At 43.5% G+C, this 26307-nt stretch overlaps 6 protein-coding genes across 9 annotated transcripts in view; 4 read left to right on the plus strand and 2 right to left on the minus strand.

The window, feature by feature from the left end:
- The window catches only part of asap2a (ArfGAP with SH3 domain, ankyrin repeat and PH domain 2a), a 42697-nt gene extending 38520 nt beyond the window's left edge, over positions 1-4177 (plus strand). Inside the window, exons 26-28 of the mRNA XM_017417115.3 lie at positions 94-173; positions 1197-1316; positions 2890-4177. Of these exons, the coding sequence (XP_017272604.1) occupies positions 94-173; positions 1197-1316; positions 2890-2964 (275 nt within the window). The 3' untranslated portion in view covers positions 2965-4177. The remainder of the gene's footprint in view (positions 1-93; positions 174-1196; positions 1317-2889) is intronic.
- A 295-nt stretch (positions 4178-4472) lies between these two features.
- Positions 4473-7803, minus strand: itgb1bp1 (integrin beta 1 binding protein 1). 3 transcript variants are annotated; one of them, XM_017411204.3, is made up of 7 exons: positions 7668-7803; positions 6548-6664; positions 6391-6469; positions 6174-6304; positions 5980-6072; positions 5648-5797; positions 4473-5565 (listed from the first exon to the last, which is right to left on the minus strand). In XM_017411204.3, the coding sequence occupies exons 2-7, from the start codon at positions 6617-6619 to the stop codon at positions 5494-5496; spliced, it is 597 nt and encodes a 198-aa protein (XP_017266693.1). In that variant the 5' UTR covers positions 6620-6664; positions 7668-7803; the 3' UTR covers positions 4473-5493. The 3 variants fall into 3 exon arrangements, with proteins under 3 accessions (XP_017266693.1, XP_017266701.1, XP_037833842.1); XM_017411212.3 differs by having other exon boundaries at positions 7678-7788; XM_037977914.1 differs by having other exon boundaries at positions 6548-6724; positions 7668-7781.
- Positions 7804-7974: 171 nt separating this feature from the next.
- On the plus strand, positions 7975-13128 carry LOC108232094 (cleavage and polyadenylation specificity factor subunit 3). Of its 2 annotated transcripts, XM_017409676.3 has the most exons (18): positions 7975-8156; positions 8274-8337; positions 8743-8840; positions 8969-9097; positions 9189-9366; positions 9469-9558; positions 9652-9802; positions 9927-10102; positions 10182-10340; positions 10548-10694; positions 10811-10963; positions 11425-11533; positions 11662-11760; positions 11841-11935; positions 12045-12132; positions 12251-12317; positions 12400-12496; positions 12590-13128. In XM_017409676.3, the coding sequence occupies exons 1-18, from the start codon at positions 8086-8088 to the stop codon at positions 12689-12691; spliced, it is 2073 nt and encodes a 690-aa protein (XP_017265165.1). In that variant the 5' UTR covers positions 7975-8085; the 3' UTR covers positions 12692-13128. The 2 variants fall into 2 exon arrangements, 1 of the variants encoding a protein (XP_017265165.1); XR_005233663.1 differs by lacking the exon at positions 12590-13128 and having other exon boundaries at positions 12225-12317; positions 12400-12441.
- A 261-nt stretch (positions 13129-13389) lies between these two features.
- LOC108232102 (dnaJ homolog subfamily C member 30, mitochondrial-like) lies at positions 13390-14963 on the minus strand. Its single transcript, XM_017409688.3, has one exon. The coding sequence runs from the start codon at positions 14927-14929 to the stop codon at positions 13910-13912; it is 1020 nt and encodes a 339-aa protein (XP_017265177.1). The 5' UTR covers positions 14930-14963; the 3' UTR covers positions 13390-13909.
- A 2647-nt stretch (positions 14964-17610) lies between these two features.
- lrr1 (leucine rich repeat protein 1) lies at positions 17611-21268 on the plus strand. The gene is made up of 6 exons (XM_025004488.2): positions 17611-17810; positions 17892-18157; positions 19009-19107; positions 19498-19750; positions 19937-20411; positions 20503-21268. The coding sequence occupies exons 2-6, from the start codon at positions 17975-17977 to the stop codon at positions 20756-20758; spliced, it is 1266 nt and encodes a 421-aa protein (XP_024860256.1). The 5' UTR covers positions 17611-17810; positions 17892-17974; the 3' UTR covers positions 20759-21268.
- A 2080-nt stretch (positions 21269-23348) lies between these two features.
- On the plus strand, positions 23349-25741 carry dnaaf2 (dynein axonemal assembly factor 2). Its single transcript, XM_037977758.1, has one exon. It carries the CDS (start codon positions 23509-23511, stop codon positions 25414-25416), a length of 1908 nt encoding a protein of 635 aa, XP_037833686.1. The 5' UTR covers positions 23349-23508; the 3' UTR covers positions 25417-25741.
- The last annotated feature ends 566 nt before the right edge of the window (positions 25742-26307 follow it).

Here is a 26307-nt window from a genome sequence, read left to right on the forward strand (position 1 = left end):
CGCCGATGGAGTCCTTTTTTTTTTTTTTTCTGTCTCAGGAAGTGTGGAAAGTTTTGTTGCTGTTGTGATGTAGTTTCCTGTTTCCTGTTCCAGCTAAGGAAGTGCCAGGATGCCTCCAGAACTCCACAGGTCAATCTCTGCCTCCGGACCCCGTGCCCAGAAAGGCCTTCCCAGTGAGCATCTCGTTCTCAACTCCAGTTGGACCGATTCACCAGTTTAATCGTTCTCTGTGTGTGTGTGTGTGTGTGTTCTGTCATTCCTTTCCCTGTTGTTTCAGTGTTTCCATTGTCTACTTGTGGTGTAAACTTCCTTCCTGCGGTCCCCGTTTGGGCTCTTTTCTCACTTTGACTCAAGGATCCATGTAGTTCTGTCTCTGGGTGGAGGAGGGGGTTGTTTAATGACACAAACGTAGCTGTAACATTAGATTTTAGGAACATTGTAAGTGTATCATTTTGTTAAACTTGTGCTGTACCACTTTGAATTCACATATAATTTAATGGGAAATGCCCTACATGGATAATAAATTAAACAGATTCATGAATAAATAATGAAACAATCAGGTTTTCATTACAGCACAAACTTTATTTAAATTCCCTGCTGCAGTTTTTGTTAACTAATGATCATAAAAAGAGTTTCTGAAGACATTGGAAGTATTTTCTGGTATATTCGCTGCACTCTTACTGACTGAATGCTGGACGTTTGGGTTGTTAGGATGCTCTTTGTTACCGTCAGCACATTTCAGAGAGCAGATAAAACCAAGTTCAAGAGAAATCTCTTCATTAAACTAAAGTTTTAGGTCAGAAGTCAAATCGAATCAACTTTATTTACAGATTAAATGCCTAAAATAACCACAATTAACTCCTAAAACAATTACTTTGTGTGCAGTGCATGAGTGATTTCTGAGTTTCTATAACAAATACGTGAAAAGTGCAGCTGTTTAGGGTTCAAACTGAGTGGCCTTATGAAAAAATAATAACATAATAACTTGTTATATATGCATAACTGTAAGTAAATGTTAAATTACCGTCCTAGCTTCATAAATAGTTGCTGATGTTGCAGAAAACATGGAGAGCACCTAATAATCTCAGCCCAGAATAAAGAGACTCCCCTCCAAAAGAAGAAAAACTGTGAGAAAATAAGATTAATCTTAACTTTACAGGCTTTAATATCGACCTGTTTTTGTGTTTGTGTCTCAGAAGCAGAGACCAAAGCGAGTTAAAGCCATCTACAACTGCATCGCCGACAACCCCGACGAGCTGACGTTTTCTGAGGGCGAGGTGATTGTGGTGGACGGGGAGGAGGACCAGGAGTGGTGGGTTAGTATCGCTCAAGCGTCCTTTTTTTTAAATTTTTTTTATGCTTTTAGCAGCAGTTTTCCGACCGAAGCACAAAGTGTTGTCTAAATAATTCACACGTCTGTGTGGATGTCACTCAGAGGTCATGGAGAAAAGGGGGGATGGATCAATCAGCCCCTCCGTTCTCCTCCTCCTGTTTTTTTTTTTTTCCTCTCCTCGTACCAAGCAGCTGTAGCTCGTCTTCCTCCGAGCCGCCCCTGCAGGTATGACCGTATTTAGTCAGCCTCCCTCCGTCCCAGCCACATGATTTTGGGTTTTTTTTTCCACCTCCTTGTCTGTTTCTGGAAAGAAAACGATCGTGTCTCTGTGACAGAAAGCAGAAACAAAAGCAGCAACGTCGGCAAGATTTTTGCTGCTAAAGGCCGGTGTTGTGAACGTGATTGTAGTTTCAGCTGCACACACTTGTTTTATAACCCTTTAGTTTCTCGTCACATTTATTTGTAGCCCTGTTTAAATGTCCCAGCTTTTCGTTTTCAGGTGTAGACGGCAATTAAAATGACTTAAACCCTCAATCAATCAAGGTAAAAAAAGAACCTCCCTTTGAATGTAATAGATGCCTGTTGTGACGTAACCTGGTGTCACTGTTTTAATCAGCGTTAGATGTCGTAGGGATTAGTAGGGGTGGATGTTTCTCTCAGTTTGGTTCAATTCTGTTTCAGAAAATCCTGATTTTTGAGTCAGTTTGTGACAGAAACCCTGAACTGGATCACTGCTTGAAAGTAGAAAATAAGAGTTTTAGGGGAGAAAAAAAATCAAAGAGGTTAGAAGATCTGTTCTGATCTCCAAATGGCATAAAAGTAAAAACAAAACAAAAAATACACCTTGTTTTGGTCAACTGTGCAGTAAAAAAATACTGAAGGACAAAAGTACATCAGCTCCTGGGCATTTGGTCCCAACATTTCAGATCTTAAATCAGATTTTAGGTCTTGTTCAGTCACCTGCGGGACATAAAAGTCAAACAGTTTTTTTTAAAATGACTAGAGAGCCAAAACAGTGTTGTCCCTGCTCACTGACCTGAGAGTCTCACAGATCTAAAAGCATTTTATAGAGGAAAAAAACCCTCAAAATAGTACTTAAAACAACAAAATCCAAAGCTAAAAAGCCTCAGCCTCATGGTGGAGTTTACATTCAGCTTGTTTATACAGGTGATTGGTGTATCTTACGTTTGTACGCTGTAATAATTATCAAACTAGTTGGGACTGATTTTTCTTTTTGTTTCTGGGGAAAAGTCGTCTTTTAACTTGGCACCTTTTGGAAATCGGATCACTTTTTTTAGTTTTAATGATCTTTCCATGAAAAAAAGGTGCAAATTCAAACTGTCGCTGGTTCAGAGAATCAGTTTTGGATCATCTGGGTGAAATAGTTTGTTCAGAAACTCTTTATTGTCCCCTTAATCCCGTGTTTCGGTGTAAACTAGCGTAGTACGTGTTCTGATAGCTGCAGTCAGTGTTTTAGTGTTTCTTCGCTTAAATATGTCCCCAAACCGCACCTCCGTCTCCCTCTGACCCTGACCTCTTGGCGTTCCTCTTCCCAGCTGGGCCACATCGAAGGCGAGCCGATGAGACGCGGCGCCTTCCCCGTTACGTTTGTCCACTTCATCGCCGACTGAGCGGACGGCCGAGGGGGATCCCCGGGAAGTGGCCGCGGCGCCCCCACTCCGTCTGCAGTCGTCTTCTCCTTCACCATCCCCTCCACGCCAGCGTGGTCCGGCTGTTGCAAAGCACTCCCGGGACTGTATACGGTTACCTTTAACGCGGACTCTTTAAAGAAATAATGATTGTAGTGAGTGCTCCTTGGCAATAAATGCACTTTTCTCGTCTTAAACCATCAGAATGAAGGTCACGTCTTCAAGACTTCTTTAACAAACTAACGGCTCTAAATGTGAACATGCTTACATTCCACATCTGTGCACGAGTGACTTTTTACATGTCTGCTTTGGAGATGCAGCCTCTCAGATGTGCAGCGGCCCTCCTGGGTGGAAGATTTTCCTAACGGTGCTAAAGCTGAACCCCGGGGAGCATCTGCTCCGTGTGAATTCATCACAGCTGGAATGGAACCACTTTTCTCGGAGCGATACCAGTCATGCATCTTCTGTCATTGTTTATTTTTCTCTCCACACGGTTTTCTCTCCCGCCTGTATCTGTTTGGCTTTTGCAGCTCACGCTCGGCAGCACGGCTCCCGTTCCCCCCCTCCCTCCTTTCTGGAGCCGAGTCGATGAATGGGAATAAATCTCCACAAGTTTTCCCCCTTATCTTAGGGACGCGTCGATCGCACACGGACGAGCTGCGGATGAAGACGAAATGACAGGCGCGTGTGAAAACGTGACACTAAAACTCTGACGGGCTGAATCCAGTCTTTGAAACCCCGCCACAGAGACAGCAGCTCTGTGATGGAGAAAGATGCTTTTAATATAAATATGAAGCAGCCAAATTCATTTTAGTTGCAGAGCAACTTCCTTAGTGTTCATAATGTTAATATTTAGACATTTAACCTAAACTCGGAGCCTTCCATGGATTTGTGAATGACAAGAGAAGCAGGGCTGTGCTCTCCCTTCATCATATTAACTCACTGGAAACTGAAGATTTAATCATCTATTTATGTAAATAGATTTGGTTGTGTTTGTGGGTATTTAAGTGGAAACTGAGCAGTAAATGTCTTTTAAATGCACTGTGTCGACCTCAGCTGGACCTGTGAGTGCTGTAAACCGGAACGCAGACAATCTTCTGCGCGCGAACGAACTCGTGGAGCGCCGCGTCGGCTTTGAACTCGTGCAAGCGAACGGGGAACGTGAAACTGGAAAAATAAAAAAAATGTGAAACTGTGCACGGCTACGGTGTGTTTGCTTGGAGCTGTGAGGAAGTTTGTGACGAATACTGCAGTGTTTCTGGAACTGATGTGTCAAGAGCTCCCTCTACTGGTGAATGTTTCAAACTACAAACAACGCCCAGTGAATTAAAAATAAATAAGAAAATTTAAATTCCCCTGTTCCCAAACAAGTCCCATCCCATGACAAAGAGTCCTCGAGTGAGACTCCCAGACTCCTCCGGAATCGTTCATCTGGATGTGAGTTTGAATGATTGAAAAGCAGCAGATTAAACTAATAAACAGGAAGAATGTGACTTGCAGAGCAGTCCATTTATTAAATGTAAGGCACAAGTTTACAGATGAGACATAAAAATCCTGCGTTGTACCAAATCTACTTTTTTAAAACTTTCACATATTCTCTACAGGAGCAAAGTGAAGTCAAGTAAAGGCTGTAAACAATGTCCCATCCCTAAATTCGTTTATACGAAAATAAGATTCAGCAACATGTCTTCAGATTCAATCGCTACAATAAAATAAGCATTTGGTACCAAGAAAAAAAAATCACTCAATAATCATGTGACATTTGAATAATAATTAAAAAGTATAAATTAAGGAAAAAAAGAAAGGTGTTTGTAACGTTCCTTCCAGTCAGAAGTGACTGTTTTTGTACCAATACTGTCATCAAATCACAAAACGCACAATGAGGGATTTCCGTGTTTGGAAAAAGTGACTTCAGGAGCATCAGTTAAATCCGAGTACCGTGCTGTACAGTACCACAGTTTACATTAAATGAATGCAATTAGCTAAAAACTGGAATCTTTGTTGCTACAATTAAACGTTGTTTTTTTTTTTTTTCTTGCTTAATCTTGAAAATGCATCCGAACGGCGCGGAGAAAGGGAACAAACTGCCTGAAAAGCTCACAGTGGCTCGGTCTCAGCTGGAGGAGGATGGGAGGACAGGGCCCGGGTTTACACCGATCAAACACAACGTTAGAAACACTGACTGGGGGTGAAAGCAGCGCGAGTCGTGCAATGTTGAGCTGGGAAAGCTTGGAACAAGCAGCTCCTCCAGAATTCCCCCCAAAAAAGAGCTGTGGACCCTCAAAGACCTGCAAAATGACTATTAGTTGTTGTTTTTTTTAACTCTGAAGCTGATCGGTGTGAACCCTGATGGCGCAGCCCTCCTCCTCATTACCTCCAACAAAAAACTGTATGAAGAGTCGCGATCAGAATGCAGCGGCCACGATGAGTTTTCCGACAGTTTCTTGTTGATTTCGCCTTCGTTTCACCTCCTTCCTCATCAGGTCTGAAGGGGCGTCCGTTGCTCTGTCTTCAGGACTTGTCTGATGACAGAGCGCAGTCGAAAGAGGTGGACAGCACCTTGCAGATGGACTGAGCCTGCTCCTGTTCAGACAGACAGCAGAGGGGCTCGTGTGAGGTCACGGCGCACACAACATTCAAAAATCGGCCCCGATTCGACACTCACCGAGCTGCTGCACTGGTACACCCAGATGCTGCACTCCTCTTGCCGCGTGTCCGTGGTTTTCAGGGCCAGGAGGTTCTTCCCTGCGCCCAGGCCGTCGTCGTAACACAGCATGCGCACGATCAGATACAGAGGGTGTCGATGCAGCACGTCCTGGTCAAAAACAGCAATATTATATATATAATCTCAGTTTTTATTTGCAGTAAGAGTTCCAGGCAGACCAGTGAAACAGGTAAACATCAGGAAAACAGTGTGGATCATTCAAACGTTTAAATCAGCAGCTTTTTGCAGAAATATGTAAATATATAAACTGTGATTTACTCTCCAAGACTCACAGACTGATCCACCGAGGCAACTTTGACGCCGTACTTGGAGACTCCCAGAACCATCTCTTTATCTCCAGGAACAAAGGGCAGTTTTCCGTCTTGCTGCGAAAAGAAATTTGAATATTCAGTCTTCTCCCTTGAATCATAAACTTGCGTCCGATTGCTGCAAGACTAGTTAACGAGGTCAGCGGTCAGTGTCTTACCTGAGCAGCATCGATGTAGTTGATGAGGTCTAGAGGTTCCTGCAGGGTCTTGCTCATCTCAAACTCCAAGTTCTCAATGGATCCCACGTACTTCACCCGAAACTCAGCGCATGTCTCAGCGGCGCTGTTTCCTGTTTGGAATCATATGTTCTGTTAAGAGAGGGAAAGGGCTCGCCGACGTCAAAGTTTGGAGGAATTGAACGGTGTTTATCCTGACCCGAGCTCTTGTTGGAATCTGAGTCGAGGCTGGCGACAGTGCTGGATCTGGAGAGTCCTCCCAGACTGGAATCAACAGACTAAACCAGCAAACAAAAAATGGATTATGACGAACGAGGCGGCGTGTCCTCGTTGGGGCATTTTACGTGTTTTCGTACCTTGCTCTTTGTGCTGATTTCGCTGCTCTGCGAGCTGCTGCTGCTGTGGCGCTTCTTGACTTTCCGGAACATCCTTCACCATGACGACCGCATCCAGACCCCCCGAGGCCCACGGACCTGGCCGATCCCGAACCCGAAAGCGTTACGAGACAACACAGCAGCGCAGCCTTCTCAAGCCTCAACAGAGGGGATCAATAATTCATTGCAGAACTACTTTTTGAATAATAGATGTGCTACTGCCACAACTGCACAGCAACTCACAAGCATTTGTTCCTTAAAGTGAATGAATCCATTCTGGGAACAAAATCTACTGTCAATCTAACTAAAATACCACAAATAGTACAAAAATATCAAAGTATAAGATTAGATTGAAACTAGTTTGAGTTATTTTAGTTGGAAACAGGAATGAAATGATCATTTGACAGTAGTTTTATTGCTTCTTGTATTTGATTTTTTTCCACTCTGGCACTTCACCTGTTGACTATTGTCATATTTTCATGTTCAGCAGCTAAAAATATTAAAAGGGGTAACATGAAAGAGCTGAAATATTTAAAAAATTTACACCCAGAGGCCTAAAGATGTGAAGCAGAACAGGAGATAAAGCGCTAAATTAAAAAGGAGAACATTGAACAAACTGGAACATTTCGTTAAACACGTTTCAAATAACACAACGCCTCATTGTCACGAATATCTAAGTAGTTATCGGTCCCAAACAGGTGAAGACGGGGGGCTCCAGATAAACTGGGCGCCGATCTGTTCTGAACACCTGCGACCCGAACAGCCGCCATACGGTGACGGTTAACGCTGCAGATGTTTGCGATGGAGTTGGAACGATGATTAAAACAAATGACCCTCCATGACATAAAAAATAACACGCCAGAATCAACAACTTGCCCGACTATCACTTATCCAACCGGTAGCTAACTAGCTAAAACAGTTTTTATTATATTATTCTGGCTACGTCTCAGTGCGACTCAACCGCTGGATATTTTTAGGGTGCCCCCCACCCTCCAACCAACCCCCGTGCCGCGTTTATTTACGAAGTTAAAAACAGGTTTTCACGTGGCCTTACTAAAACGAAATAAATCCACCAAACTTCACTGAAACGCATACAGCATACCTGCTCGTACCGTGGCAGTTTTAATGTTTAGTTTGAAGTATTTCTTCTTCAAATACGCTTTAAAAATGTTGACACTTCGGTTTCCCTTTGAGCCTACACCCAAGCACCCTTAAAGGGGACGCAGGCAAATATTCAAACAAAAAAAAATTAAATATTAAAATGAACACGAAACGCTTGTCATTCGTGTAAATTATTAAGCTATTACACGAGCCATTGCTGTAAATAGAAAACTAAATTAATTGTAGATGTTAAAACCCGCTTTAGTTGGAGATCAACGGAACGGTCTTCAACAGTTCCGTTTCTAGACGGACAAAAAAAAATCGCCCCCCTCGTTCATTCAGAAAACATTATGGACGATTTATATTGGCAGCTTTTATTTCTCTGTTTTCTCATATTTAACCGGTAAAAATTAAGAGATATGGCCACAAAACGCAAAGTAGACATGATTGTCCCCGCTGAGGAAAGTGACCAGCTCTTAATTCGACCTCTGTGAGTTAATAACGTTTTACTTTATTTTTAATTTAGATGTGAATTTGGTTGCTTTTTGACCTCACAAATACATGAATTATTTGTTTTTTGTATATATATTTGTTTCTCGTGTTACAGTGGTGCTGGTCAGGAGGTTGGGAGGTCATGCATTATCCTGGAGTTCAAAGGAAGGAAGATAATGGTAAATAAGAGCTGTAATTATGGGCTGCTCTGTGATGTTATAAGATAATATTTCTGATTTTGACTCTGACCTAAAAATTGTCCAGCAACAAAAATATGTTTATGGTAAATAATTATTAAAAAATTAGCAATCTTATATCAATGTGTACTATGAAAATTAAAAAAATTAAATGTAACAATGATAAAGAACAAGTGAAAATTTTAAATAAAAGATAAATTAATAAAGTGTTGAAGTACAAAGATAAATTCTGTTATGTGTGAATAAACATGTAAATAAAAAACTTTACAAACTGACTTAGTAAAATGTAATAAGTCTTCTTGCTTGGAGTAATAAACGTGCTCTCGAGGGTATAGTGTTATTTTTATTATACTGGGTGATATAAATAGACGTATTTGTATTTGGCAGCTGGACTGTGGCATTCACCCAGGTTTAGAGGGAATGGACGCTCTCCCTTACATAGACTTGATCGATCCGGCTGAGATAGACCTGCTGCTCATCAGCCAGTGAGTCTCCCCTCTCGTCCTTTAAATCATTTGTCTCTTAGAAGCCCTAGCGTCACCCTGGTCTCAGCGTGTGATTGTCCTGATCAAAGATAGTTCATTTGATGTTGATACACATGCCTCATTGTCAGTTTCCACTTGGATCACTGTGGAGCTCTGCCCTGGTTCCTCCAAAAGACAAGCTTCAAAGGGCGAACCTTCATGACTCATGCCACTAAGGCTATTTACCGCTGGTTACTATCGGACTACGTCAAGGTCAGGTAAGAGCGCAGGAGCTAATCTTGCTGAAAAATTCTTTCTTATTGATTTGCTACGTGGCGTACGACCCGTTTCTTCTCGTTTCACTCGCAGCAACATCTCTGCAGACGACATGCTGTACACCGAGACTGACCTGGAGGAGAGCATGGACAAGATCGAGACCATCAACTTCCACGAGGTCAAAGAGGTGGCTGGGGTCAAGTTCTGGTGCTACCATGCTGGTCACGTGCTCGGGGCGGCCATGTTCATGATCGAAATAGCTGGAGTTAAAGTAAAAAGTTTTTGTTTTTTTTAAGCTGTAGTTTGTTTTTTTTCCACGCACGGAGCAACGTGTTGGAACAAAAATGTACTTACAAGTTTTTCCCTCCCCAAGCTGCTGTACACAGGAGACTTCTCCAGACAAGAGGACAGACATCTAATGGCAGCTGAGATCCCCAGTGTCAAACCTGACATCCTAATCATAGTAGGAGCAAAATGAAAATGCACATGGCTAACGTTTCACGTGAAATATTTAGGTTAACACATGACAGGTGTTGTTTATGCCTCTTGTCTGCAGGAGTCGACTTACGGCACTCACATCCACGAGAAGAGGGAGGAGCGCGAGGCTCGCTTCTGTAACACGGTTCATGACATCGTCAACAGGGAGGGGCGCTGTTTGATTCCCGTGTTCGCGTTGGGACGGGCCCAGGAATTGTTGCTCATCTTAGGTTAGGAATCACCTCCAGCTGTCATCCTTCAGTTTCATCTTAAAGTTTTAATCCTTTGCTTACAGTTTAAACAAGGCATATTTCATTTTTTTATTTTATTTTTTTTGAAAACCCCATGATCTAGACGAGTACTGGCAGAATCACCCAGAGCTCCACGACATCCCGATCTACTACGCTTCATCGCTGGCCAAGAAGTGCATGGCTGTGTACCAGACGTACGTCAACGCGATGAACGACAAGATCCGCAAAGCCATCAACATCAACAACCCGTTCGTCTTCAAGCACATCAGCAACCTAAAGGTAGAGGCTTCTGCAGACGCCCACCCGGCTGCTCCGGGTCTCACTCTCGGGCTCTCTTATCACCGTCTGTGCTCTTCAGAGCATGGACCACTTTGACGACATCGGCCCCAGTGTGGTGATGGCGTCTCCGGGAATGATGCAGAGTGGACTCTCCAGGGAGCTGTTCGAGAGCTGGTGCACCGACAAGAGGAACGGCGTCATCATCGCCGGGTACTGCGTGGAGGGAACGCTGGCGAAGGTCAGAACGGGTCAGGAAATAATGAACCCATCCAAGATTTATGTCTTCCTGTTACTGTAGTTCTCATGCCGTCCAGTCTTACAGCTGATAGAAATCTATCATTTTGATTGCATTATTAATAATAGTTAGCATATGCATAGATTGTTTTGGTGCTGAAAATCACTGCCGGTTTCACTCCCAACTCTGTTTATTGCGAACGCTTCGCAGCACATCATGTCTGAGCCGGAGGAGATCACCACGATGTCCGGACAGAAACTGCAGCTGAAGATGTCTGTGGACTACATCTCCTTCTCTGCCCACACCGACTACCAGCAGACCAGCGAGTTCATCAGGGCCCTCAAACCACCACATGTGGTAGGAGGGAGGGACGAAATTAGTCTCTTTGTATTTCACTTATTTCCCCCCTCTCTCTCAAACGTGTACGCATAAACACTTTTCTTAGTTTAAGCGGGACGTGTGTTTGTGCTCAGATCCTGGTCCACGGTGAGCAGAACGAGATGGCCCGTCTGAAGGCCGCGCTCATCAGGGAGTACGAGGACAACGACCAGGTTCACATCGAAGTCCACAACCCTCGCAACACAGAGGCCGTCACCCTGAACTTCAGGGGGGAGAAGCTGGCCAAGGTCTGTACCTTACCGTCTCAGTTTTTGCCTTTATTTTTAAAATAGAATAGGTGAGCTTGCTTTAACTTCCCAGGATAGTGCATTATCCTTTCTTTGGTCCAGGAAATGTTTAATGAACGCCACTGTGTCGATGCTGAACCTCCTCCCTGTTGGCAGTCTCATCATTGTTAGTTTCAGTCTTAATGTGGTGGTATTGTCTGCAAGTTTCACATTAGTGTTACTTGTGTGGATGGGAGAACAATCATAGGTAAAGACGGAGAAGAGGAGTGGGCTGAGGACTCACCCCTGAGGTACGCCTTTGCTCAAGACAAGGGTGGATGATGTGTTAGCTCCGATCGTGACATGCTGTGTCGTCTTACTTTGGAAGTCCAACATCTGGGAGCACAGAGAAAGCCTAAGCTCAGATCGTGCCGCTTTTTTTTACTAATTCATGAGGGATAACTGTGCTCTCGTCCTCTCAGGTGATGGGCTCTCTGGCTGACAAGAAATGTGTTCAGGGCCAGAGGGTGTCAGGAATATTAGTGAAGAAAAACTTCAACTACCACATCCTGAATCCATCTGATCTGTCAAGTAAGTCATTTGCACATCGCCTAAACTCTCTGACTGATCGTTTGAACCGCCTCACGTGTTCCGATCTGAACCATCTCTCTAAATGTGCAGATTTCGCAGTTAGACACGCTGATCTGTTCTGTCGACAGCTTACACGGAGCTCGCCATGAGCACGGTGAAACAGTCCCAGGCCATCCCCTTCACCGGGCCGTACTCGCTACTCGTCTGCCATCTGAGGAACCTCACCGGTAACGTTTCAGTTCACGCACTTTGAAGCGTGACTCCCTTTTCTCCGTCACCGCGTCAAAGTTTTACCCATCTGACTCAGGGGACGTGGAGGAGCTGGACGGAACCGGGAAGAACACGTTGAAGATCTTTAAAAACATCACTCTGATCCACGAGGCCGGCATGGTGATGCTGGAGGTGAGACGCCACATTCAGCATCCCTTCGTCTGTCTATATTGTCTTTTTTTTTTGTTGTTTTTATTGACGACTGCTGTTTCCTCTCTGCCGTCCTTTAATTTTCTCACAGTGGGTAGCCAACCCTCTCAATGACATGTATGCTGACGCCGTCACCACTGTGGTTCTGGAAGTCCAGTCCAACCCAAAAGCTCAAAAAGGTCAGTTAAATTGCCTGAGCTCGTCCGTTTTCTTTACGCCGATCTAAACAACCGTGCACTTATGTTGTGACCGATTATTGCTTCGATATCAGTGATCCATTTTGTGTCGCGTGAACAGTAATGGAGACCCAGAGCGCCATTATGGACATGGACGTCTTCCAAACTCGACTGGAAGTCATGTTGCAGTGAGTCCTGGGTTCAATCTTTAAATAAAAAAGAAAAAAGCTGATGTAAATAAATGTCTTTGCTCATCTCGTCTTTTTTCAGGGACATGTTCGGAGTAGAATGCGTGGACTTCAGCGACGGCAAAAACATTTCCGTGACAGTAGACGGGAAAACGGTCCTCGTCAGCCTGGAGACGCGGGTGAGACGCCCTCGAGGCGGTCGGCCTCAGAGACAGTACAGCCCACGTGCTGCTGGGTTTTTAAATCGCTGATTTCTTTTACCCCCCCTCCAGTCGGCGTACTACGAGGACGAAAGCACGGAGGACGACTCTTTGAGAGAGATGGTGGAGCTGGCCGTGCAGCGGCTCTACGATGCCCTGAATCCGGTTATCTGAGGACAGAGACGGGCGAGCAAAAATACTCCCAACCGGACGTCAAGATGTTAAACCTTCATACGTTTCATCCGGCATTATAGTGACTTTAGTCCTAACAAGAACTACATCTGACCTACTAATATGGCACTACTGTAAAAGAAAACACAAGCTATGAAAAGAGTTGTTTTTAGATATTTTAGTGGATTTTATGTTCGGTTTTTTTGTAACGCAAGCACTTTGTTTTAATGTATTTGAGTGTTTAGTCACTGTAGGTTTTGTATAACCTCCTTTTTGTTGTTAATGCACTGATTTGCGCTGTTTTAACTGTGAATTTAAATGCACTGAATGTTTGTGTTCACTGTGTTCAACTAGACATCTAGTTCATTTTTGGTATTTATTTCATTGTTGAGACTAAATTGTTCAGACATTTCAAGATATAAACAAGATCTGCAGCTGCATTTCTTTTATTTTTCTGTTGTCCGTACTCTATTGATCCGATTGGTATAAAATTTAAAAAGTTCCTGTTTATTTCCTTAATCCAGGACTTATTAGATGGCAGACTAACTTTAAGGTTAGTTTTCTCTTCTTACAGTTTTTACTAATTTTCTTGCAGAAGCTTTGAGCTATTAAATCCCAAATATAGGACATTTGCATTTATCTATATTTAGCATCACTTAAGTTAGGGATGATTATTAGGAAGAAAATCAAAATTAAAGGTCTTGATCGTAGGATGTTTATTAAATAATTACAATGAACATGAAGGCACATTCTTCTGAATCACATCTGATTACAACCTTGGAGGCTGTAATCTCCCCGTCTGAAAGACATTCAGGACCGACTTGCATTGCTATTATAGTTTTACCCCGAATCAAATCAGAGCATATTTCCCCATTCCAAATAAAACCTGGCCAGGTGGCTTTATGAAAGCCAAAATGAGCTAAAATAATCTAAGAGGTGGTTGTAAATCAACCACTGAGACCTCCATAGGAGTCTGAGGAGACTAGCAGCTGAGCAGAACAGTGAAATAAAATCCATCACTATCATATAACTTATTTTTTTATTCCTATACCAAAATAAAGCATTAAATACTTATTAGACTTAACTTTTTTTGGTTGTTCTAGAATTTCTATTTTCTATCAGATGTAACTCCTTCCGATTACAACCTAATGAGTAGTGTTTTATAGGGGAAAAAGTGACATACATTGACATGACATTTGTTTTTTTTTTCCCATGAACTCCTTATTTTAAAGTAATTAAAATCCCTACGCCCAAGACCACCATGAACAGCAACCCAAACTCCACATACACTTCAAACTGCTTGTCCTCGAAAGTCTCCTCTCTCAGCCTCTTCTGCTCCTCTTTTTCGGCTCGCATTTGTCTTTCTTTCTCCAGCTGCTTGCTGTAGTGGGACCTGTAGAACTTCCGGAAGCCGCCGTCTTGGTGGTCCACGCCCGCCGCGGTCCGCCGGCGCTCGTCCTGCTGCCCGACCGAGTCCCCGGCGGCGGCGTCCCGCTGCCTGGCGGAGGCGGGTTTGGTGGTGGCGGTGAGGTCCGACAGGCTCAGGAGTCCCCGGTCGTACTTCTTCCGGAGCGCCTTGTTCCCCAGCACCGTGTAGGCCTCGCTGATCACCGAGAAGCGAACGGTGGCCTCGTCGCTGCCGGCGTTCCGGTCCGGATGGTAGATGAAGGACTGCTTGTAGTACGCGTTTTTTATCTGGGCCTGGGTGGCGGAGGGGGGCAGCTCCAGGACGTCATAGTACCCCGTTTTGGTTTTGTACAGAGCCTCGGATCCGGTGCCGTCGCCACTGTACTCCCTGACGAAAACAAGCTGCTCACATCCCCGGAACAAATGTCGAAAACACGAACTCTGCTGTCCGGGGAAAGGGTTGAATAAAGTCCTCCAAACCTTCGTACAGTTCCGGTGTTTGGGAACTCTCCACCCAGTCGGTTGCGCCAGATTCTTACTTGAATAGGGATTCTGTTCAAGTCCACGGTAACAATAATAATAATAATCCTTTTCCACACCGGCATCAAGCCGATGTTTCACTCTTCTCGGGTGGACCGTGACCCGGTTCGCTGCCTGTTCGGATCCGTCCCGTCCGCAGTCTTTACCGTCATCGAGCAAAATCCCCACCGACAGTGAGGAAGGGTGTTTCACAGTTTTCCAGACTTTGCTTTGGCTCTCCAGGGGGTGAAAATTAACCAGTTTCATTAAAAAGTCGCTGGCTCCCCTTCCAGCGCACTGCCTGACCTTCGCCATGTTGGGACGGACAGCGGAAGGTGCTCCGACTACAGCGCCCCCCAGCGGTCCGGAGGACAAACTAAATACGGGCCTCATTATTAATGTTAAAGAGTTTTTCTCCTCTCTGATTTACTTTTTGCATTCTCTGAAAATTATTACATTTATGTGAATTCTAAAATAAATATAGTAAAGTAGAAATGAGCAGATGAAACCTTTTGAAGCTTTTTTTCCTGATTGTACCGAAAAACAGATATGAAGCCACCAGTGACCCCTACTGGTCACCTGCAGGTATTGCAGTCAGGAACTTCAAAATGCATCTTCTTAAAGTAGCTCAAAGTATTTTAAACTCTTTCAAGAAGGGAAAGTTCTGCAAGGATGTTACCAGTCAGCTGTCATTAGAAAGAATACTTGGAACACATGCAAAAAAAGAGGTTTTAAAGGAGAACATAGACGAAAGAAACTGAAATCTATGTGTGTGTGTGTGTTGGGGAAAACAAAGTTGGAAAAATCTTTATAAACCTTAACATTAAATGCTGAAGATGGAGTTTTAAACACATATTTAAATGTTAAACACTTATTTCTGTCAGTCACATCAAAGTACGTTTGGTAAAGATAACATTTTTTGTCAAGCAAATCGTATTTCTGCTCCCGGCTCTTATTGTGAAAGAGTTTTTAACTTAACCGGAAATTAATTTTTCTCTTTCCGGCGCTCCGAAATTTTGCCCTTTAACGTGGTGCAGTGATGTATTTGCTCGATTGATACGTACTTTTTTTTCGACCTCTTTAGCCGCCGACGCCCGTCCCGCACCGTCATGGTCAACATCTGCTGTCTTTGCTGCGGTGAACTCCCGGTGGAACCCCGCCAGCTGGGACCACCGCGGGGGCCCCGCCCCGCACAGCAACGGCAGCAGCCTGCGGGCTCCGGACCACCGGACCCCGAGGCGGGAATGATGAGCGGGGCGCAAAAAGTGGGAGCAGGCGGGGAGATACCTGCAGCAAAGCAGGTGAAGAAGGATGCGTGAGCTGCTTCGTTTCTGTCTAAAACACCGAGCAAGGCTGCTGCAAACACTGAAGAGGAGGAGGAGGAGGAAGACTCACCTGCTGGGAGGGACGTTCAGGAGTAAGGTGTGCACATTGCAGAAAATTATTCTTTTTTATTTTCAGTTGAATCAAACTACAGTATATAATTAAAAAAGTGCCTAAACAGTTAGACTGTCTCAGGAATCATTTACTGTTTTATTTTGAAAAAAATATATATAATAATTTTAAACTTTTCTTGTTTGTGTAATAATTTGCTTCATGTCTTCTGTTTTAGTACTCACATAGTGACAGTTTTCCCTAGGCAGATGGAAAACACACACAAGTTGTCCTAAAAAAAACAGAATTTTTTACAGTTATGAACATTTCTTTGCAGTGTGCTTAAGGTCTGACACAGGTAACCAGCATTTGTCACCAAATAGCAAAAAGACTTGAGTTTTCCCCACTAATCTGACTCGATGTATGGATTGTTTCTTTAACAAACTAGTTTAACGAGTCATTTTTAAATAAGATCTTTAAAAGTATGTGTTTGAGTTTTCAAAGTGCTATCTTAATAATTATTTGAAGGTGGTTTACACCAAAACTTGAGCCCTTAGGTGTACAGTTTTTAACTTATCATACTTTGACAGGATATTGGTCCTTTAGCAGAAAGAAAAAATTAAATTGATGTTTATTTGTCATATAATACAGAGTACCACAGGGACACCATGTGTTTTAAATAAAGTCTACTGAGCCTTCTGTGGTTTATTTTGTGCTTTGGTGTGGAGAAGTTTCTGCTGTGAGCCACTGATCCACCAGCTTGTTCTATAAATTCATTGCTTCCTGCGCTTTCCTCTTGTTTGCTTTGCTTCTCTCCGCAGCAGCGTCCAGTCCAGCAGTCTTTTGCTGCCTGTGTGTGCAGAAAGTCCCATTGCCTGCTGCTCTTGTTGCTCGTGCACAGCTCTCTGCCTCCTTCACTTCTCTTACCTTCAGGGGTCCTTCTGGGACAGGTAATCAGTTGTCATTTTGATTGCCAACAGGGGATGCAGTTGAAGAACAATACCGTGGACTTGAGAGGACACATGATAGCCTGGGAAGAACTCAAGTAAAAAGCTTTACACAAGATTGAAAACATTCTTGTTCACGTGTTCTTCTTTAATCTTTGATGTTTAGGTTCAGGATTGAGTGTTCTTAGAAGAAAAAAAAGATGTACATACATCCAGCACCATTTTGAACATGCACCTTTAATAAATAATTAGTGTGTGTTTCAAAATTTTTGATGTATTATATTAAACTTTCTGACTCTGAAAACTGAATTTGATGTTCCTTGATATAAACTGGATAAAACGCATGACATAAGTTGAGGACCAAGTTCATGTTTTGTTTCATTTCTCATTATTATTCATTATTTTGTTATGTACATAAAAAAAAAGGAAAGGAAGTGTTGCTTCTTAAGTTTGTTTGTTTTGCAGACAGAGCTGAATTAAGCAATTGTGTCAAATCTGTATGTTTTTAGATGAGCTGTTATCCGTGTATTTAAATAATAAATAAAAGTGATAAATGAACTGAAAATATGTCAAGTCAACTAATTTCCTATTTATGGGTTTTGTTCGCCTCTACAGTTGCTATTGCTGGATAAGTACCTGGATGTGTTCCTCTGCGCATGCGTAGCGAGCGTTGCTCCGACGTCACTTCCCTCGCGCGCGGGATTACGCTAACAGCAGCAGCTAGCAAACGGTTGACAGCCGAGAACAACAATGTAGGAATTAACATTTAGACACCCTGCCATTTAAGGCGCTTCTTTCCGCGGGCGTACAGCGGTTTTCGCGGGGTGTAGTTTATTTTAAGGACCGTTCCGATGCTGTAGCAGCTCTGCAATGAGGTCTGCTCGGTTGTTGACATTGATGTTTCGTGTTTAGTGCCAACTTGCTAACGTAACTTTTTTTTTTTTTTTTTGCGGAAGTTTTCCTCTGAAATGCATTTAAAGCCCCTTCTAGCGTCGACTCGGCATTAAAGCCGGGCTTCGGTGCTCGGTAACCAGCGGGGATGAAGCTGCAGTGTGATGTGGAGGTGGTGAGTCGACTGCTCCCCGCGTACGGGATGAAAAGTCGGGGGAAGGGGGCGCGGGCGGTGGTCTCCATCGGGAAGCACCCGAACAAGTCCAGTCAGCTCTGTAATATTTACCTGATGATCTGCACGGCCAAAGACAGGACGGGAGCAAAATATAAGGTGTGTGATGTTGAATTATTTCTTTGGGTGGGATATTTCTGGCAGAGTACTCTGTGTACTTTTGTTTTGTACTTTCGGGTGTTATGTGTTTTTACCCCGGGTCGTGTGGCTAATACACCTTTCTACTATTACAGAAGAAGGGTCAGATGTCTAAAAAGGCGTTTTTACGCAGTTTTGATAGTAAGATTATCTAAATCACGTGTCAAACTCAAGGCTCCTTGTTAAAAATGTCAGATAATACTGTTGATATATTTAGATTGGTCGTGTTTCTTCTAAATTCTGTATAATGCCTTGAAATACGATCATTTTTATATCTATATGAATAATTTGATATAATACATCTGAAAGCTATGGTCTAAATGGTTTGCTGCTTTATCAACAGTGTTTTGAGTCTTTAAAAAAGCACAATATTTAGAAACGTACACATTAAAAGGCCAAATAAAACTTACTTCCTAAATTCCTGTTTGGTTTAACAATTCTTTAATTGGTTTATTTAGAAATTTATTGTGTCACCTCTTTAAAACTATCCATCCAGTGTTTGATCATGAAAAATAGGGTCACAGTTTAATTTGAGATGATATCTTCTGAGTCAAATGATTCATGTTTACGTGACTGTCTGTTAGTACATCAGCTTGGAACGGTGACTAGTAATATAGATTTTTGGTCTGAATCCTGAACCTCTTCCTTAAAAGGGAGTTTAAATCCGTTTTGTTGACCAAAAGTTGCATTTAGCACATCTGTCAGGACTTGTTCGAGGAATGAATCACTCTTGATGCATGTCTGTCTGGCCTTAAGTTGTGAAATGTGTTGGTTTTTTTCTCCACTGCTTACGTTTGCTAATTTTCTTTCAGCTGAAGGACAACATAGAGAAGTTTTTTACTTGGTTTGTGGAAGAAGGCAAGGCGACTGTAAGGTTAAAGGAACCGGCTGTGGACATTTGTTTGAGCAAGGTATGCCATCTTGCACGCTGTAATTATAAGCTGAAGAAAGTGTTAAGAAAGGTTTTTATTTATCAACTACACACGTACACGATTATAACACCAAAACAGATGAGCTCTCCTGTGTTTTATCTGTAATAGTGCTAAAACAAGCAGCTGGCAGATTATTTGAATCGATTAACCATACTATAATCATCCAATCAAGCTGCACTATCAAAAACCTAAAGATATTAGGAATTATGTGCTCATAGTTTGATTCCCAACAGCATATCTTATTCTCTGAAAAGAACCGTGTCAGGTTATTCTAAGCCAGCGAATTCAGGTTAGGTATTTCCAGGAATTCGGTCAAACGCAAATTACCAGTCCCAACCTACCGGCCTGCCTGTAACTTTGTCTTTGTAGGCCGACGCGAACAGCTTGAAGAGCTTCCTTGCAGCGGCTCGTTTGGCGGACCGAGGGAGTGACGCGAGCGGCCTTCCCCTGTCCACGCTCACTCCTGTTCGAGCCAGAGACGTGGAGCAGCTGAAGAAGAAGCTCACCATCGTGTCCAAGAAGGATTATCCCCTCACCTCCAGCTTTCCTTACTCTCTGGAGCAGCTGCAGGTCTCCTACTGTAAACTCTCGCGGGTGGACATGCGCATGCTGTCCCTCAAAGGTACATTGAGTTGACGACATGCTTAAAAAAATGTGATATTTTCGAACACGGCACATTCATTTGGTCGTTTAGGCCATTGTTTTTGCATTCTGCACCTCATCACTACTATGATTGTGCTTGATGTACATTCCGGTGGCGTTTCTGCTGTTAGGGGTTGTGTTATTCTTTCTCTTTTTATTTCTCTAGCTCTGCGCAGGCTGGATCTCAGCAACAACCACATCAAGAAACTCCCTGCCACCATCGGCGACCTCAGCCGCCTCTCTGAGCTCATCCTTCACAACAACCACCTGGAGGCCTTCAGTGAGGCCCTCTGCCTGTCCACGCTGCAGCGGACCCTCCAGGTCCTGGACCTCAGCCAGAATCGGCTGCAGGGCCTGCCCGCTCAGTTTTGTCAACTCAAAGAACTAGTCAACCTCAAGCTGGATGACAACAAGCTGGTTTGTTTGCCGTTCCACGTTGGCCGGCTCACAAAGCTGAGGTTCCTGTCTGCTGCACATAACCAGCTAACTGTTCTGCCTTGTGACTTCCGTAAGTTGAGTCTTGAGAACCTCGACCTGTTTGGGAATCCATTTATCCACCCCAATCCCCTGGACCACAGGATGCAGCTGACGTTTCCCCTGCCTCTACAAGAAATAGCCTCCAGAGCCGTGGCTGAGCTCAGGTTAGATTTTAACTCACATTTACCATCTGTTGTTCCCAAGTTCTCACAGCAGGGAAACTCACGAGCCTCTTATTTTTGATTCCACTTCTAGGATTCCGTACGGACCTCACCTCGTTCCTGCCCACCTGTGCCGAGACCTTGAATTCGCCAAAGCGTGCGAGTGTGGCTGCACCTGCGTCAGCTTCTACATCGAGACAGCGGTGCGCATGAACCTGCACCAAGTCTCTCACACGGTTGTGCTGGTGGATGACATGGGGGGCACGGACGCACCCGTGCAACAGCACTTCTGCTCCCTCTCCTGCTACTCCGAATTTTTAGATAACTCTCTCCAGCGAGGCATAAGATGAGAATTTTTGACTTAAATACTCTATGACATTTGGAAACTGCTGTGGCGGCTGGTGTTGATTGCATTACAAGACGTTGTAGGAAACTGTACATGCAGGCGACGAAAGAGAAGCCTGCTGGAGTTGGTAACCCGTTGTTTCCTGACGGCGTCTCTGAATGACTGTGGACTCAGTCGAGCTTTGCTTTTAAAGTAGCACTTGAAGCAGCTTTTTCTACACTGAAATTAAACTAACACACCGACTAACTGCTGTGACACAAAAGTCTTGTGCTGCTGCTGAGTTTTACATGTCATCCTGTTTTGTTTTTTTATGTTTTTTTTCCCATTTTAGAGTAGAGACTGAAGGTTCCCCTAATGACCCACTTCTTTCAGGCAGGTGAATAAAGAAATAACTCTCCTGAACACAGTGCCTCAGGGTTTAAGAGCCCATGCAAAAAGGATTTGGCTATTGCTGCGCTAAGGACCTTGAAGTTTTATAAATCTATGAAAAAATAAAAGTATTCTTTGCCATGTGTTTCGTAGTTAATTCTTAAACATGTTTATTATAGTAGCTTGAATGCAGAAATAGTGACAGATATGAAGCTCTTGACATATTTAATAAACATTTTGTTGTTTTTTGGTGTTCCAGACTACGCAGTACTCCTCTCTGCTCTGTGTAGGCATACGCCGGTGTGTTGAAACAAAGCTCCTCGGTTAAAACATTAAAAAAAGACTACGAGGGTCGAGCAACCGCTGAAAATAAAAATAGCCAGAGGAAATATTTGTGAACTCTTGAATCCCTGAATCCTCAGCTAAACTTCAACTCAGTTACAGAATGCATGTCACCCGCCACCTTGCAGGCCAAATTTGAGCTCAAAGTCTGTAAAATTTAGAGAGTTATAGGTAAAATGTTGTCTAAGGCTGATTAACCAGCTGTAGATGTACTTCCATTGGTTATCTTCTGAGAGTTTCTTTAATATCTATGAAGTGGTTCATGAGATATTTTGCTAACACAGCAAACAAGCACACTAAAGTGATCACATGCCTACATGTTTTCAGAAACATCACTGAGTTTCTTGATGCTTTTTAAGTTTTATTCTGTTATGTACAAATACTGCTGTATTAAATGAATGTTTCTGGCACAAGGTGGTGACTCAGCCTGCCAGAATCCGCGTCCCCTTCGAAAATTAAAGGAGTGACAAATTATGACCGAAAGGGCACAAATTCAGTCGGGGATAATTACCTTGGAGCCACACCTGACGTCGATGCGCAGAAGGCGCAGCTTTTCATCCGGCTCCCAAAGTAGCTGTTAACACGTGTTGCACCATATTCTGCGACTCCAGTGGGAAGCTGTTGCCTCGAACATTTGCTCAGAACAAAAAACAAACATTTTACTGCCTACAAGGAATTAATAAACTGTATTAATTTCCCGCTAGACAGGTAATTGTGAGTCAGGCAGTAGCTAAGCCTACTAAAAAAGTTCTGGGGTCCTTAATGTTGCGTCTCGAAGGTCCTCATTTTGCTTTGTAGTGCGAAGGGATTTTATATGCGTTACTGAAAACATTTAAGTTCATTATAATATAAACTTCAGCACAATGTCCCACATCTACAGACTGAAAATTAAGCAAGTGCTACTGTCCAATGTAATTATTATTATTATTATTAATGATTAATGAATAAAGTCTGGGATTGAGGTACTCTTTGGCTCAGCTTGAATATCAAGAGATTCAAAGACATCTTTTCTTTAAATTGGGCAGAAATGACTTCATTCTTTATGGCTCAATTTCCTGGACCAGTAAAAACTCCTAACCAAACTTCATAGAGAATAAAGACAATTCAACCAATTTAGGAAAAGAGTACCTTGGAAGCTCTTGAAACATTATTTACTTTTAATGTTTAAAAATTAAGAAATAAAATGAAAGAGATCTGCTCTAAAACAGCTAAAGTCATTTTGAGTCTATTTATTTTTCTATTAAACCTAAAACAATGCCAGTTTAATGTAAAATCTAGGCCTACATTAGATGTTTATGATCAGGTTCATGGCTCTTGTCTGCTAAAGTTAAGTAGTTAAAACAGTAATAAAATATTTCTCATTTTACTAAATTATGCAGATTGGAAGGAATTATGTAGCCATATATTTCTCTAGCATTAAGTACAGCTTACTAATGAGATCCTCTTAAATCTATCAGTGCTACTTTTATTTATAGTTTACATGCAAATGCCTAGATTTTAACACAGTTTATTTTCTTGGCAACCAGTGTATCAACACAATAATAGAAAACAAACTAGTCCGTATGCTCGTACTGTTTTGTGTTTTGTGTTTTGTCTCTCGTGACACTTTTTATGGTGTGTCCGGGACATTTAAAAGGAAAACATCCTGCTCTTTTCCTTTTCAAGAAAAAGTTTCCTGATATTTCTTTTGTTATTTTTAGGTTACTTCCTTTAAAGTTTGTAGTAATTGAGTCTTATCTTCTCTACTTTTTTATCATAGCATATCATTTCTTTATTTACACGTTTGTGTAAATTTAACTTGGTCGTTTTAATTTTACCGGGGGAAGAATTTTATTGTTGCACCGTCGAATAGCTCCCGGTTTCCATGGTTACATCAACAAAACGAAGTTCCGGTTTCTTCTTTCTTGACCAGCTAAAACTAAGGTAAATAGCACATTTCCCATTTGGTGGACTTTATTAGTTATTGTGTTTAAATTTAAACACTTTTTTGAATATTTAGATTACCAAAAAATAAATAAATTCAGTCAATTTCGTTGCCTCAGCATGGAGAAGGTCGGAGATAAGCTCAACGAGCTAAACCTGACGTCGGATGAACTCGACAGATTTTCCAAAGCTTTCAGGGACGACAAATTCAGGGAGATGTTCTGCGACTACGCCCGGGAAATGTCCGACCCCGAGAACAGGAAAAAGTACGAGGAGGAAATCAAACTCTTAGAGCAAGAAAGAGGAAACAGCGTCGACTTCATCCACCCGACTCCGTTCAGAGTCCTCGAAACGAGCGCGGGAGGCGAGCAGAGATGCTTCATTAACATCTGCGGCAACGAGAAGATCGGGAAGCCCGAATTTAAGCGTGCTGTGTCGGAGGACGGCCGCAGGGGGCAGCGTTGGTCTCTGCCCCTCAGCCTTTCCCCTGGGAGGCAAAATACGAACCCAAAAGGGAACAGATACGTCATCTACGACGTCATTTTCCACCCCGACACGCTGCACATGGCGGCCAAAAACAAGACTTTTATGGATATGGTGGACAACACGGCCGCTGATGAGATCCAGAAAGCGTTTAAGGTGATTCTGGACAAAAGCAACATGAGAAAGATCAAAACTAAATACAAGGGAGCCCTTCAGCCGTGTGTGATCAGGAAACCAATACCTGGGTACGAAGCCAAGGAGCGGCCTGAGCAGCCAGACCCCCTCGCCTTCCCGTTTCCAGACGTTCCACAACCACAGACAAGGCCTCCAGAGCCACCTCTTACAGCAAACAGCAGTTTCCAGAAGGCCAAAGAGCCAACAAAGCCAAACTACACAGTGAAATACAGATCTGTGGTTGATTTGCAGGACTTCAGGTGCTCCAGGGACTCCGCTCCGAGCCCCAGGCCTAAAGAGATTGTGATCACCGTTGACCTGCCTCTCCTGAAGTCAGTCGGAGACACGAGCCTTGAAGTGAAAGAGAAAATCCTGCTGCTGGAGTCCAAACAGCCGGCCTACAGGCTGGAGCTGCCTTTAGCCTACCCCGTGGACGAGGACAACGGCAAGGCCAAGTTCAACAGACAGAGCAGACAGCTTGCCATCACGCTGCCCGTCCGACCACCCCGCGAAGCTTTCCTCCACGCCGACCCTGTTGCACCTATGGGTGATCCCCAGGGCGTTGTGGCGAGAGAGGAGGAAAGAAGTGAGGCAGAGGGCAAAAGAGGGGAGCAGGCGGGAGGAAAAGGGTCAGGGGGACGAGGAACGGAGGAGCAGGAGTCTAAAACTGTGGAGGAAGAAGAAAACAATCCGAGGACAGGAGAAGAAGTGGACGGAAACGGCAGAGGGCAACAGAGAAGAGGAGAAGAGCTTCCAAGACATGAAGCACACGAAGAGATGCTGCAAGAGAAGAAGGAGGCGAATAAAGAAGAAACTGGACACCTGACAGAGCAGGAAAGACAAAATGGAGATCATGAAAAGACAAGGGAGGACATTTGTGACGGACCAGCAGCCAAAAGGGACTCTTGCTTCATGGGCGATAATCCAGATGTTTCTGCTGAGGAAGAAACCACAAGTGTTGATAAGAGACTGGAGGCTGAATATCGACACGTTACGACCTCTGATGAAGGCATCGGTTTCACAGACGAGGACGAGGAAGCAAAAGGAACGTCCACTTCTGGGGTTTTGACAACAAAAAGAACCCAGCCCGATGCCAGGGATGTCAGCAGTTCTGCTCAGATGTTTGCCACAGGTGTGACACATTCACCAGGAGGAGATGTCAGCGTTGTCTCTTTGGAACAGAAGGAAAAGGACGCAGGCGGAGGCCACCTGCCAGCAGAGCGAGCCCTCCGGACCTCAGAGCTCGACGAGAAGCCACCAGCAGCGGCACTGAGGGAGGTCGACGCGGACGGAAACGAAACGGTGATCAGCGACCACTCCACGTCTGCGGGCTTCCTCTTCAGAAACAAACTGATGTACGAGCTGGACTGACGTGTCAGCAGGACTTTGACTGGAGTCAAATCCTGACTTCTCAGCTCCGTACAGAATCACACACAATAATTTCTTTAATATGTTTTAGGTACGTTTAGAGGATGGGATGGTTTTTTCAAAGTTAGAAACTTAAGTAAACACATGTTTTTTTTTGCTCGCTTTCTGTTTAAATATATCAAAAGTAAGTGAAAGAGTGCTCTAAATGTGGTGTTTTCAAGGCTTACTGCTTCAAAATGTTAATAAATTTGAATAAGGTGTTTGAAATCAAGTGTAATGTCTCATCAATAGTTCAAGTCTAGACCTCAAAATTAGTGGGATGGATAGACTGTTTTACGGGGGGGGGTTAAAAAGAAATTTATTATGCTTTAAATCAAACTAGTACAGTCTGAGATATATTATCTGTGCAAATATATCAAAGTGTCATTAAATAGCTCTTGTTCTCCGGAAAATAAAAGTTAAAAGAGGATAGTAGCTGGACCTGAAGCATTAAACGTCCCAGAAAAGAAAACTTCTTTTTTTTTTAAGCCGTTTAACCGCCATGACAGCTGCAGTGCCGCGCGGCCACCGGCAGGGGGCGCCGCAGACCGCCCATCGGGTGGCACACGGCCAGCGAGGAAGTCGGTCAGTAAGGCAGGTGGGCGGGTGTCCAGAGGAGGGCGCTGATTGGTCGCGCCCCCAACGGTTCTCCTTTCCAGCTCTCTGATTGGCGGAGCGCCCTGCGAGGCCGCTGCTTATCATTTTTTATTTATTTATTTTTTAATAAACGCTCTCTGCCAGGTTTGAGAGTATGAATTGAGAAAAATGAAAAATACCCTCAGTTTATTATTTCTAGTTTAAGACGAAGCTTGTATCTTCAGCTACAAGCCACAACAGGAAGTGTTAGCTAAACAC

This window comes from Kryptolebias marmoratus, linkage group LG10 (genome assembly GCF_001649575.2).
Source record: "Kryptolebias marmoratus isolate JLee-2015 linkage group LG10, ASM164957v2, whole genome shotgun sequence".
Lineage (NCBI taxonomy): Eukaryota > Metazoa > Chordata > Actinopteri > Cyprinodontiformes > Rivulidae > Kryptolebias > Kryptolebias marmoratus.